General features: G+C 36.6%; 1 protein-coding gene across 11 annotated transcripts in view; it reads left to right on the forward strand.

The window, feature by feature from the left end:
- The window catches only part of ANKRD6 (ankyrin repeat domain 6), a 261,561-nt gene that overhangs the window by 197,737 nt on the left and 48,572 nt on the right, over positions 1-15,252 (forward strand). For 7 of the 11 annotated variants that reach the window (XM_074187154.1, XM_074187153.1, XM_074187152.1 and 4 more), the window contains one exon: positions 9,270-9,368. In XM_074187154.1, the coding sequence (XP_074043255.1) occupies positions 9,270-9,368 (99 nt within the window). The other 4 variants (XM_074187149.1, XM_074187151.1, XM_074187159.1 and 1 more) reach the window with 2 other exon arrangements.

The following is a 15,252-nucleotide window of genomic DNA, read 5'->3' on the forward strand; positions in this document are numbered from 1 at the left end:
CATCTGCTGGAGAAGATGGGATGGAAAGGATAATACTTGTACACTATGTGCACATAGAGAAGTTTTCCTTGGTAAGGAGAATAAATCATCTTTTAATGTGAGACAAGACTGTAGGGACATAGTGGTAGAAGGCATCTGAATTATGTGAGATGATGGGGAGAAGATGGAGCTTTTGGCAAATGCCTTCAATTTTTTTTTCTGCAAAATATAAGGCAAGATTTTCAGCAGAGATAGAGAGAGAGGGTGAACTATTGGAGGTTTAATAAAAAAGTGACCCTCATACTTCTTTTCTTTCTATAGCCATTATGACCTGGGTAAAAAAAAAACCTAAGAGACTAAACAATTTACCCTGGGAACCTGGAAATTACTTTGTTGGTCCTTTACCTACCAAGCTGAAAGGAAACTTAGAGATATTCCATTCTAGTTCCATTACACAAATCAAAAAACTGACTCAGAGCCATGAAGTGAGTTGCCCAAGACACACAGTCAGGAACTTGAGCTAAGGATTTTTTAAACTGAAAATCCAGTACTCTTTACACTAAACACTTTCTCACTCCTCTGGTCATATTGGTATTGTCTCAAATCAGTTGCTATTCATATTTTATCTCTAAAGAATGTTCCTGGCTCTTGTTCCTAAACACCATTGTGCCCAATCTGCCTCCTCTCTCTCCTATTTCTCTTGTATTCCTTGTACTTTTGATTCTCTAGAGATAAAGGACTTACAAGGCATTTGGCTGAAAGAAAGATGCTCTAACTCCTGACTGAGCAGCAGTGTGTGTGTGGGGGGGAAGCTTCTCTTCTATGAAAGATTTACCACCACATGCTGCCTCAGTTGCAGGGTGTCACACAAGCCAGTCAACAGAAAGCATCCATCCAGTTTTGCCCAAGATCATTTCATGTAAGCAATCACAGTTCCCTCAAAGAGGCATTTTGACAGACAGAGAAATAGAGATAGAACCAGAGAGCAGAAAGAAAAAAGGCAATGAAAAAACTGAAGCTGATTTTGCCTTTTTTTTTCTTTCTAGCCAAAAAATTAAAAACATGATCCTCTGCAGCATAATGCCATTTTTTGCCCTCCACATTTCTTTGTGTTATGATACCCAGAGTCTTCTCTCACCTCAAATAGGAGTTTATCAGTGGAAGAACCTATGACACAAGAGCCACTGAATATCACTTAAGAAACTGTTGGAAGTTGGGGAAAGGCTCTACTACTTCAATAAATATGCTCCTTTTTTTCCCCTTTCACATTCTTCATTTATCCTTTCCTTGTTCCATTCCTTTACATTGATTTTTCATCTTCTCTCAGGATTTTCTCTCCTGTCTAAATCTTAGATCTCTAATGGCTAAAAGGGTGCATAATCCTAATTTTTTTCTTTTAATAACCTTTGGGGAAAAAGAAATTCACAATTAGGAAATTCTTCTTGCTCCTAACCTAGGTTCTTCACGTTGCAGTTTAAATCCATTTCTTTTCCTCTTTCTTTTTTTTCCCTTTTCGTCATTTTCTCCCTTCCTTTTTACTTTCCTCCTTCCAAAGTTGGAGAATTCTCTTCTCCTTTTTCCTCCTCTGCTCCCTCCTTTCCCTCCTCTTTCTCTGCCTCCTCCTTTCTTGCTCTTCCTTTCCCTTCTCAACCTTTTTCTCTTCCTTCTCCTCCTTATTCAAAAGTTAGTGAATTTTCCTAACCATTTCCCTGATCTATCAGTCATAGTCTGGCCTAATTTCTTTTCTTGTTCAGTAGTTAACCACTTCAGTTATGCTTATTCCTCTTCTTTCTATGTTATTTCTACCATCCACCTCCTCTATACCTAAGCCTTAGCAGCACAACCCAGTTGAAAGAAATCATGAAACTATTTGACCATGTCTCCAATAAATTCAGACTATTTAACCTCAACTAGCTTTTCATTGCTGCATGTCATTCTTTTTAGTAATAATAACTCATAGTGATAAAGTACCCAAAGATCCATAAAACATTTCCCTCAGGTAAGTAGTACAACTATTATTTATTACAGATGAGGAAATTCAGACTCAGAAAAGTTGTGTCTTCTTTAAGGTTACCCTTTGGACCAATTTGAGATCACCAAATGGAGGAATAGGATCTAGAAGCCAATGTGGCTCCAACTTACTTTATCTTCTTCCATTATCTTCTAAACTAAGTGATCTCTTGACCTCGTTCAACTGAAGCTATTCACTCCATTCTTTCTTCCATTAAATCAATTATATTGTAAATATATATTTATTATATGTAAATATACATGCCACACTATATATAATACATATAATTACTATTTGTTATATTAAATTATTTTGATATTTATCCTAGCCTCAGTATCAAATTGTCAGTGCCCAAGGGAAGGACCAGATTGTCTCCAGCATCTAGCACAAACTCTGTATATAGTAGATGCTGAATAAAGGGCTTTTGAAGAATGGAACATATTTTTAGACATAGCAAATGTATGAATCTCTTTTGCATTATTTTAGTATCTCTAGCAAGAACCACTCCATATCCCTTTCTTTTTAGACTTTTCAGCTACTCCCTGACAGAATATCCATCCTCTAGGGCAGGTGTTTCTAGAACCTGATAAACCTATCCCTCTGGTATACAAGGGTCCGAGTTGTTGAAGTAGAGAAAAGGGACTGTGAAGTAAGAATTTCATTCTGTTTGGCATGTGTGGTGTTCTAAGAGTCTTTATGCACCATAACATTTTGTGATAATTAAGGCATAATGACACCTATTAAAGGGGAGAAGTGGATTTCCTTTTCAAGTTGTCATGTTGAGAAGATCTTCCCTTCTCCCTGCCCCCTCCCTAGTGTCTTTGGTGGTGTTCAGGTGAGGTCTTTCCCATATAAATTCCCAGTAATGCCTGCTAGAGAAAGTGCAGGTGAGGAGAGAGTTTACAAATGAATCTCACCAACTATGAAAATAAACACCCCTGCTTCCTTTTTGGAGTTTATTTTAGGCCTAAGTTAGCTTTGGCCAAGCTCCAATGATTTCTTTACTGGTGGGAGATACTTATCTTAGCATGGAATTCTGCCTGTGGAATGTTCCCAATGTAGCCCCAGAGCTGCAAGCTTGTTGAAAAGATTGGGAGCTGGGTTTTTTCAGCTAAACTCAGAGTTTTTTGAGGGATGTTTGTGTTTGTGTGTGTAGGTGTGGTGTATGTGCACACTCGGGAATCACGCAGGAGTAGAGAGAAAGGGTGGGGGGGAGCATGATTGTCTATTTTGTCCTCATCCTATTCTGTTCTCCCCTTAGAATCACCTGTTGTGATTTATCCTTAGCCTGCTGGGACATGAGGCACTCAGATCCTGAGGCCTTTTTTTTTTTATTTTTGTTCCCAGAGAAATTATGCTTGAAGTCAGGACATAGAGGTTCAACTTGCTGGAACATATCTATGTAATCCCAGAAGGGTGTACAGCCCCAGGATTGTTTTTGGATTTGATCATTTCATCTTATTTTCTTCCCTTCACATTCTTCCTTTCTTTCTTCCTTTTCTTCATTTCTTCTATCTTTTTCTTTCTTTCTTTTCTTGTCTAGAAGCATTTCACACATCTATTGCTATTCATTTGCTTGCAAGTGCACCTCAGTCCTGTACTGTCCTTCATGACCCTTAGCAAAAGGGAAATATGTTCAGCTTGAAGATGAGTCTGCCAATTTTTCCACACCTCCTGGCTTTGGATCACCCATCTTGGTAGTATGCCAATCTGTGGCAAGCCCTCAGTTGTGTCTTCATAGCTTCAGGTTTTAGTGATTTAGTATCATTATCTGGCAAGTGGTGATACTATGAAGAAGGATAATACTATTAAGGATAGTTTGGTCCTGGCCCAGTTGTGTAAGTCTAGACTGGGGCTTTGATCTGTGGCTAGCCCAGGGAATATTTTCTAAGGGTTCCTGACCATTCTTGTTCAAAAAGATGTTAGACTTCTAGTGGTTCTTAACCTGGAACCTATTAACTGTTAAAAAAAATTTATAATGCTATTTCACTATAGTTGGTTTCTTTTATAATCCTATATATTTTGTTTTATGTATTTAAAAGCAGTCTAAGAAAGGGTCTACAGGCTTCACCAGAGACCACCGAAGAGGTCCATGACATAGTCAAGGTTAAAAGTCCCTGCACTACAGAGACTGGTCGAGTCTAAAGCCAGCCTTGGAGTTCAAAGTGGAGCAGCTCACACAAAAATCTACAACTTTTCTGAAAGTGAGCTCTCAGAAAGTAGCAAAAGAGTGGGAATGGTTATCCTATAGGCATCCCAACAGTGCCACTTTGTGGCAGAATCACTCCACATATTTTTGTTCTGATGGTTATGGTATGGAAGTGACCCTAGGTTCTTAAAAGGCTAGGTCAGCAGAGAACCTCTTGACAGGTTCCACCATGTTAGAAAGACTTCAAGAACAGTTCCAGAAAAAGACTGTCTGCTTTTGCCTAGCTAAATAAAGAGAGGCTCATGACCAACAGGCTGCTCATTTGGTGAAATTTTTTGCTATGGCCAACCTTTGAAATGGAAATATGCACAATGGTCCTCTATCTGCATGACCCACTTTGTTTCTGCAGTGATGATGGTGAAGTGGCAGACAAGGGGATAGGGAGGCTAAGAATTACTGGTTTTAAGTCATCATTTAACTTCAGTTTAGATGTAATACGCCCAAGTATGAGATCCTTGCCCAGGGACTAGTAAATGGACATACCACTGGAGGAATAAAGTGGTTTTCATCTTGATACTTTTGCTAAAAACCAAACCAGAAGAGAGTCTAAAAGAAGATGGCTCCCACATTCTCCTTGGAGAGGCAATCTATTGATAAATTAACTAGAATTTCTTAAGAACTTCCTTTGTAGCAGCCATTGAAAGGAGTTGGATTGATTGAGTTTCTAGTGAACCCAAATATTATTTCATGAGATATTTAGTTATCTTGTTCATCATAAGTATTTGCATCATGAAAATAATTGCATCCCTAGTTACTTATGCAGAAAGGATAAAGAAGTAGAGAAATTCTAAGAACTCCATAAGATCCTTAGTAAGAGTATTTGAATATCCTTCACTGACTTCTGTGACAACTGAACAGCAACAGTAAACACACTCAGGATATTAACCTCTTAGATTCTTTATTATTTGGAAATGCTCCAACTTTCTCCTCTTCCCCTTCCTTAGTCATTCTGAACCTGGGTGCATTTTGAACCTTCAGAATGCTATATCAATATCATCTATGATTCTTACTGTTGGAATTATACTAATTTGGATTAGTTCTGGGAGTTTTGCCATCTATAAAATGGGAACAGTAATAATCTCTACCTCATTGGATTGCTGTGAAAATTAATGAAATAATATATTTAAAACACTTCAAAACCCTTAAATATCAAGAATTCTTTACCTTCAATCTGTGGACCTGTTTGAAAAATATTTTGATAACTATATATGATTCTATTTTCAAAACTATTATATTTTATGCATTTAAAAACTTTTTTCTGAAAAGGAGTTCATAGGCTTCATCAGACTGCCAAAGGGATCCACAACATAAAAAAGTTGAGCCTTTTCTCTAGGTAAATATTACCTGCTACTACTTCTAATTAGTAGTAGTAATATTAGTTATCATCATTATCAACATCATAATAAAAAACCTGCTGTCAACCTGTCAATCTGTCTATCTTTTCTAGATGAACCCTAGAAACTTCCTACCCTTGACCAATTAATTGATCTGATCTAAGTTTGAAGTTCTAATCTATAGTTTGGGTTAAAGCTGATTTGTGAAGGTGACAAAATTATGAAAGCCATTCCATATGAATATTTCTCCAATTTATTCATGTCATCTGAAAAACTGAATTCTTTCCTTGTACATTAGACTTATTTTTCCAACTTTGTTTTCCAACTAGTTTTCTCTACTTCTTGAACTGTAGATACAGATAGTTCTCACTTTATAAGTGTACTATTCTGCAGATCTCCACATAAAGGAATTTTTACAAAATGGGAATATGCCCACAAACTTGGGGAGGGAGGGAGGGAAGAAGAGTACTATGTACCCATGAAGGGAGCGTTTGGCACAGAATTCAAGGACCAGGATAGAGAAGTTAGAGCATGAGGAAGAGTGTGTGGGGGTCTTGCTGGAATCGAGAGGAAGAACATTCTTGGGGGCTAGACACAGACACAGATAGGAGAAGAGGTGCTGAGGAAACTGGGGTCAGACAGGCAATACCCAAGCATGGAAGACAGAAGATAGATAGTGGGGCCTGACAAAGATCTCTTCTTTCAGTGATGTTAAGTCAAACCACTCTCTCCCCCTTGTAGTATGGTGGAGGTCTTTCCATGCCTTCCTTTTCTTGTTTTTCACTTGGAGGGTGTTTTTTTAGGGTTTTTTTTTTGATGGGTGGTTGAGTGGGTAAGATGTAGACTGTGGAGCTCCCATTGGAGGCATAGGAGAGCAGATAGATAACAGTACTGTATAGCAAAATGAACATAAAATTTGTAATGAAATTTTCTTTCAGAATTCTTTACATAAAGTCAAATTTGTTCAATGTAAATTTACATAAAATTAGAATCATCTGTATATTTGTATCTATTTTAGGTCTCTTTCATATGATTCTAATCTGTTGACTTCCTCATCTTTAAGATGAGGTCAGTCAGCCTCTGAGGACCCTTCCACCTCTAAATCCATAATCCTAGAATATAAAGCCAGTTCTTCAAATGGTGGCATATTCCAGATATACAGACTTCACCTCCCCAATCAGCTCAAAAGCACTTGTGAGAATCATAGAATGTTAGAATTGGGAAGAACTTTAGTTGTCATCTAATCTAATTTAGTTGTCAATGTGTGTGTGAAGGAACTGAGATCAAGAGAAATGAAGCATCTTGCTCAAAACCACAAAGCTAGTTAGAGGCAGACTAGCCTTGAAGAGTGACTTCTGGTCTGGTACTGTTTTCACTCAATAGTATTTCCTTACCTGTTGCTTTCTCTTCATCCCCACTTTCCCTTTGTTGTTGTTGTCTTCAGATGCATTTGTGATCTTATCAGTATGAGTATTCCCTCCAACAACACAGATCTCAACCTGTCCCTACCTGCCTGCCCAGTATGACTTTTATTTATGTCCTCCCAAAACTTCACTGGAGAGGGCCACCCAATGTGCCAGGGGATTTCCTCACTTTTTTCTAATGTTATAAAAATGCCAGTGTATCACACAGGTTGTCCATTAGTTAGCTCTTGGAGGATTCTCAAATTTATTAACTTCATTTGAAAAACTGGTAGGTTAAGCCATTATGAATTCTCTCCTTGTACATTCGATTTATTTTTCCAACTTTGTTTTCTGACTAGTTTTCTCTACTTCTTGAAATGTAGATACAGATGGCTCTCACTTTATATAAATGGATATTTCCATAGATCTCTACATAAAGGGATTTTTACAAAATGGGAATATGCCCCTGTGGGAGGGAAGAAGAATACTGTTACTTCTCAGGGACTCAGATTCCACATCTGTAGAATGAGACATTGGCTTAGATAACCTCTGATGTTCCAACTCATCTTCTGTTTCTATATTCTAATTCTTCATGATTCTTTGTTTTATGTGTTAGCCTGCTCTTGGACCCCAGGTGCCTCTCCAGTGCCCTCTTGGGTGATACTCATCTTTATTTCTTTGGAGTCTGTGGTCTTGTTCTGTGACTTGCAGACAAATAGAGTCAGTAGAATATTGGTATTTAAAAAGATGGGCATCTGTTGCTGTTATTTAAGGAACCTCACATTTTCTTAAAGGGAATTCAGCCTGTTGTCCCCTGCATGCTTAATTATGGGCCCAACTTGTAATCTCTTTGCACTTTATGGCTAAGGTCTCTTATATATGGATGAGCAAGCTTCAATGTACCTCTTAGTGACAATAGACACTCTATCTCTTAAAGACATAAACTTCCTCATGAAAGTTGTATGAACCCCGTGGATGTATTTATAATAAAGGCAGAAACAGAAACATCTCAAAATGTACTGTAATGAATAACCAAACCCATTGAGAAGAAATCAGTGAATAAAACTCCTATCAGTTTTGTGCAGTCCTAGCAACTGGAGAAGAACCTCATTAAACCATAAAAATTCAAGTTAAATTGAAATTTGGCTGAACACAGTTACTAGGAAGTGAAGGTCACTTCTTGACTTCATACTTGATTTTTTTTTAAAGATTTTTTATAGCCCACTTTTTGGGGAGAAGTTATGTTCTTAATTAAAAAATCTAATTTTAAAGTAAGCTCTGACCTCCTTTTTCCCTCTGTCCCCAGAATCCTGCCTCTTTGATCATTTCACTTGTGGAAATTAAGTCTTTTGTTTTCTCTTATCACTTGAATTCTATTTCTCCACATCAAGCTAGCATTTAGCAAATAAATCTAGGCTTTAAGAATAGTTGGCAGATTTTGATGGTTTTTCAAAAATTTGAACCTTGAAAACAATCTATACTACAAAATTTCTAATGAGACTTTGTTTTCTATATGGCCCATAACTCATCTGTTAAGCTATTCTTTCACAGAGGGGTGTAGTACCATCTGAGCAGACTACAATGCTTTTATGTAGCAAGAATGGTTCCCTGATTTACATCAGGTGGTATGTTCCAGTATGCTGGAAGGCTGCTATTTAAAGCAGGGTTGATCACTGGGTAGAGCCATTTCCCCAGGGTGAGTAAAAATCAGGGGAGGAAGAAAAAGAAATCCAAATTCATTGGGATTACAGTATTTTCAAGAGAGAAAAAAGCATTCCTATTATTTTATAGTTTGTTTATTTGCATGGAATTGCAGTATTTCTTCCAGGGGTGCTCTGGATCTGGAGCCTTGAATTAAAAGTTCTTTTGGGAAAAGAATCTGAAAGATAAGAAACAATATTTGTTTTTGTTTTTGATTTTGTTTTTTGTGTTTTGTGTTTTTGTTTTTTAGTATTTTTTGTCTAGAAAGATGACAATTGTTTTGGTTACATAGACCTTTAGCTATTCTTTCTCTTCATTTAATACTGACACCAGAAAGGAAATGAAAGAAGATAAAATAAACCTCTCAATTTACTAATTTGCCCTTTTATAAGAAACTACAGAGAATGCTAAAATCATTGGCTAAAATGATGTTCTTTTTTTTAAAATTGATTTTATTTGTTCATCCCAATCCTGGCCCTGATGATTTTGCTTAATGGAAATCCACCTTTTGTTTTAGCTAAATTCATAAGAATTTCTATGTTTACAAAGAGAAAAGATCTTAATAAAAATCATAGATCCAAAGTCAGCATTTCTTTTTTCTTTTTCTTTTTTTTTTTTTTTTGCAACTACAGCATGGCCGGACACCCCTACATCTTGCTGCCAATAAAGGCCATCTTCCTGTTGTTCAGATCTTGTTGAAGGCTGGCTGTGACCTGGATGTCCAGGATGATGTAAGTAAAGGGGCTGGGGGTTGTTGTTCTTGTGTCAAGAATCAAAATCTGTCTAGAGAAGTATATAACTTAATTAAAAGTGATAGTGGAGAGATAGACTAGTCCAGACTAGACTAATGTTTCTCTCTATGATTCCCTCATGTAGTAAATCATTTTACAAGAGAAAATAATTCTGAAGATCAGCCTAAAAGAATTCCTTGAGTATCCTTTTGCTATACCCAGTAGCAAAGTCAAATTTGAGTCATGATGCTTAGTTCTTCTAGTTTCCTGTGATTCTCCATTTAATATGACTAACCCTAAAGTGTATTGTTTGCCACAAACTTGTCTCTCACTGGGACTCCCTGTGACATTGTTTTATATGAAGATCAGGATTCCTAACTTGGTGTAATTGAACTTGCAATGAGTCTATGGGTAGCTTTCAGGGAGTCTGTGAACATAGGTAAGGGGAGAAATTATATTTTTATTTGTAATAACATCTAAAATTTAACGTTTCCTTCAATTATTTAAAAATAATATTTTGAGAAAGAAACCTATAGGTTTCATCAAGGCTCAAGGGTGCCATGTCACAAAAAAAATTAAGAACTTTTCAATTAGAAGTATTCATAGTTGAGTTTCTTAAAGCTATAGAAGATAAAATAAAGGAAGAGCAGTTTTTCTTTTCCATTTTCTCATCTTCATTAATGTTAATCTTACTATATATCTTGCTGGAATATAGCAGGAGGCAACCTCAGTAACTTCTGAGAATGATTTCCAATTTGTTGAGGATCAGCCTTAAACATCAGCAGAATTGTAGTTCTGTATAAGAACAGTCAATAACTATTTCTCCCTATGTCTTGTAATCAAACCTTTGGAAACCACTGTATCTCCCTTTTTGAAATTTTTAATTTTATTCCAAATTCACTATATCCTGTGTATAGGATGCTGGCAACTAGCTCATTTCCACTTATATATTATGTAGTAGTGTTTTCTGATAAACATGTATAGGTGAGAAAACTGCAGATCATTTGAATCCTTTTGAAAATTTAATATACATTTTCTTGAATTTAATATAATTCCTCCAAAATCACTTTTAATAGCTCCTGTAATTGAGCAGTTCTATACCAACAGGCACACCTAAGTGCAGCTAAGTTGGAATTCACTAACCCTATCTAGTGTTTCTGGAAATCATTCTGCAAAGCTCTAATCTCAAGCATTTATAGAAATGTAACAATGATGGCATATCTCAAGAAATAACAGAACATGGAGTTGATTTTATATGACTGTGTCATATGTAACTGTGCATGATATGAGATTTTTTTTTGAGATTGTGTCTCACTATCTCATCAGGGCTCAGAAGAACAGAGCTGATCAATATGGAAGCTTAAACCTATTCTATTTTTCCATTCTGGGCCAGTTGTCTAGTTGCCCTCTTCTAGAGAAATCTAATAATCTTTTTATCCCATGGAACATTCAACATATTAGTCCTAAACTTACTGCAGACACTCAATTGGGTTAAGCCCTACTATAGCTCCGAACTCCCTCATTCATGAGGTCCACCAGTCTCAGCCTCTTCCAGGGATTTTGAGTATGTGCCACCATGCCTGGCCTTTCCCATTCTTTTCATGAAAAATTCTTTGTATTTCAGCAGAAGCAAAGTTTTATTTTCTTTATTTTAATTTGATTTTTTCCAATTACATATAGTTTTCAACATTATTTTTGTAAGATTTTGAGTTCCACATTTTTTCTACTTTCCTCTTTTCTTTCCATCATCCCCATAACAGTGAGTAATCTGTTGAAGGTTATACATTTACAATCATCAATTACAGGAGCTATTAAAAGTGATTTTGGAGGAATTATATTAAATTCAAGAAAATGTATATTAAATTTTCAAAAGGATTCAAATGATCTGCAGTTTTCTCACCTATACATGTTTATCAGAAAACACCACTACATAATATATAACACATTTCCATATTACTCATCTTGTGAAAGGAGCAGAACTAAAAGGAATAAATCAATGAGAAAGAAAAAATAAAACATTTTCAAAATTGAAAATAGTATACTTTTATCTGCAATCAGACTTTATAGTTTTTAATCTCAGGATGTAGATGATATTTTCCATCACAAGGCTTTTAGAATTGCCCTTGATCACTGAACTGCAGAGAGGAACCGAGTCTATCATAGTTGATCATCACAAAATGATGCTACATTTGTGAACATAATGTATATAATGTTCTCCTGATTCTGCTCACTTCACTCAGCATCAATTCATGTAAGTCTTTCTAGGTTTTCCCAAAAACCTACTCTTGATTTTTTTCCAATTTTTATTCATTTATTTACACATTATTAAAAGTCTTGTTGTAAGAGTAAACATAATTCCCCCCCAAAAAAAATAGAAAAACAACATGAAAAATGAAGTGAGAGCCATTCCTGATTTCATATAGAACAATAATATTCCATCATATTCATGTATCAAGTTTGTTCAGTCATTGCCGAATTGATGAGCATCTCCTCAATTTCCAGTTCTTAGAAGTAGATTTTTCTAAAGAAGATGGATCTAACTAAAATTATTGATCTCTGATATGTATGTACCTTTGGACACAACACACATACATTCTCTCTCTCTCTTTCTCTCTCTCTCTCTCTCTCTCTCTCTCTCTCTCTCTCTCTCTCTCTCTCTCAGAACATCTCTCCAAAAACAAGATTATCTCATTATATTTGGTTTTTGTTTTTGAAGTAAGTGACTTAGAATAGAAGAAGGAATTGAAATGAGTTGCTAAAGGTGTGTGAGACAGAGCACATCTCATATTCTGGTGATGTGATCACATCTTCATTTACACACTGAAAGAAATCTGATATTAAATATAAAGAACCATGGTAATGAGACATGTTTCTAGAAGCAGGTCCTACAAGAGTCACCCTGCATTTGGATTTCAGTAGATTCAGAAAGCATGTATGTATGACAGTAATCAAGGCTATTTTATAGATTAGGGGTATGGGGGAAGGAGAGAACAGGCAGAGGTGATGATCCAAAGATGACAAACATCATCATAAAGAAAGTCTTCTCAGATAGTAGCATCCTGCCCTTCCTCCCTGCTCACACACATGGAATTATTCATTTCTTGTTGTCCTTATCTTGTACTTACTCAGAAATACTTGAATTTCTTCTGTTAAATGCCTCATGATTAAACACAAAACTTATATTACTGAACTTATATTACTATCATTAAGAGTTGAGAATGAATGATATGATCAACCCTGACCTCCATTTGTAGTGAATTGATGAATTTCTGAATGTATCAGCAACTACTAATTCCAGTGTCTCTATCTCCAGAGTAGTCATGATGTACTGAATGATGTGGTATTGAGGGGGGGGAAACCATTGGGAACAGTGGAATGAACCCCAGTGTTAGAATCAAAAGATCCAGATCTCTCCTCCTATGATTACAATTGGAATGACTTTAGGCAATTCTCTTTACCTCCTTGACTTTCAATTTCCTCATCTGTAAAAAGAGTGGGTTAGATTAGATGAATTCTGAAGTCCCTTCTAACTCTAGATCTTGAATCCTATAATAAGTCTTTGAGTATACTTATAAATATCAGTAGAAAAAAACTATGCTTTTGTTCTTTTAACAAGACTGGGAAAATTAATGAATAAAATTAGCTACCTATCCTGAATAGTGTGTACTGATAGCGATCATAATTGTTGTGAAGAGTTTAAAACCCTAACTTCATATTCTGCAGATATTGTTCTTTAAAGTCATTTTAAAAGACCAAGAATTAGTGGAAGAATGACCTTCAGTGGCTTGGAATGGGATTATTATGAATTTCAACCTGTGGAAACCAGTTCTTTAGAGTATGGAACACCAGGAGCTAATTCTCTCTTGCTTCCTGCCAATCCTGCCAAATTCTTTTGGAGCTCTAACGAGGTCTCCGATTGGTCCATGAGCATTCACACGGCACACACCTCAGAAATAGTCCAGGACACAGCGGCCACGGTGAAAGGCATCAAGGAAGAAAAAAATAAGAAATACCAGAGGAGAAAGGCTAGGAAAGAACCTAGAAGATCAGAGAGAGAGAAGGAGGTCAGCAGTTTCCTTTGCACATCTCTCTGACCTCATGCTTCCTTTCAGCAAGCTTGTATGTGTGCCCCTACCTATCCCCAGCATGATTGCTCCTGAAAAAATGCACTCTCCTGCTTGTATGGCTTGGGGTTAGTCCTGTTGCTTGGCTTAAAAATTTCTGCCCAGTATTTCTCACTACTCTGAGTTTTCTGACCTCTTGGAGGGAAACCAACAGATTTAAATCTAAAGATATTGAGGTCTCAAATTCCCAACCCCCCCCCATAATAGATAGATAAAAAGGATTTGACCTTAGAGATGTTATTAGTTAATGATACTTTGTACATACCTCAATATCTCCTTAATCAGAACTACTAGGAGTAAAAATCCTTATTCTTTAAATGACTAGTTAATACAAGCTTCCCCTCCCCCATTTTGTTGATCAATAAGAATATATCTACAGAATTTAGTTTTTTCTAAAATCCAAACTATCCATTTATGTGACAAGAATTTATCAAGCATCTTCTTAAAGGAAAATCAGTCCCTGTCCTTTGGGAGCTTTCATTCTATTAGGGAATCAATATACACTCATAAATAAATGCAGATTATATAAAATAACATCAGGGATAGCCTAGCAAATAGCATCAGAAAAAACTAATGTGCATTAAGTGGCATCCAAGTTGAATTATGAAAGTATCTAGGGATTCTAAGAGATAGAGGTGAGGAGGGGACTGTTCCAGAGATAAAATGGATGATTTGGACATATCAGTCATAAAATCAGCAAAGATTTATTAAGTGCCTGTGATGTGCCAAGCCCACTGCTAAGGAGCCCCCATTCTGATGAGCAGAGGCAGAATCAGGAGATGGAATATTGGGGACAAGGAACAGCAAGGGTATCAGTTTGGAATGTTGAGAACATTAAGGGAAATGCTATGGAATGAAACTAGAAAGGTGTAGGGCAGAAGCCAGGGTGCAAAGGATTTTAAAGGTGAAGGAGAGGTAGTATAGCGTAATGACTCCCTTGGAGCCAGTTGAGACCTGAGTTCCTATTGGATGTGTAAATGTAGCAAGTCAATTAATTTTTATGCATTTCTGTTTCTTCATCTGTAAAATGAGGATAATAACGACATCCATGTCCTAGGATTGTTACCGAGCTGAAATAAGATCTTGGTTGTAAAATACTTTGAAAACCCTAAAGCACTATCTAAATTCTATCTAGATAACTAATTCTCAATTTTCTAGTCTACTTTCTAAGACTATAAGCTGCAAAGAAAATGATGATCTTTTTTTGGTAGGAGTTTCCTCCTCTGGGAGTTTATTCTTTTTTTTTTTTTTTTTTTGTAGGTTTTTGCAAGGCAAATGGGGTTAAGTGGCTTGCCCAAGGCCACACAGCTAGGTAATTATCAAGTGTCTGAGACCGGATTTGAACCCAGGTACTCCAGACTCCAGGGCCGGTGCTTTATCCACTGCGCCACCTAGCTGCCCCTCTGGGAGTTTATTCTATCAGTAAAAGCATAGGTCTACTCCCTATTGCCCCATCCCTCGCATAACCAGACAGAAGAATTTGTATTTCATCTAAGAGGAAAGTCAGTAGAGTGTAATTCTGATTATTGCCAGAAAAGCCAGTCCAAATACCATGACTTTATCTGGCTCTTTCCAAGAATAGGAATAGGTTTGAAATCTCATAAATACAGAGACCACCCCAAAAGAACTCTGAACTGTGGGATCAGGAGAACTGAGTATTAATCTGGACTCTGCCTCTGATTATCTGGGCAAATTACTTCATTTCTATATTCCTCAGTTTCCTCAGCTGAAGAATGGAGGGCTCAGAGTAGGTAATCTTT

The sequence above is a fragment of the Macrotis lagotis genome, chromosome 5 (assembly GCF_037893015.1).
Source record: "Macrotis lagotis isolate mMagLag1 chromosome 5, bilby.v1.9.chrom.fasta, whole genome shotgun sequence".
Classification (NCBI taxonomy): Eukaryota; Metazoa; Chordata; class Mammalia; order Peramelemorphia; family Peramelidae; genus Macrotis; species Macrotis lagotis.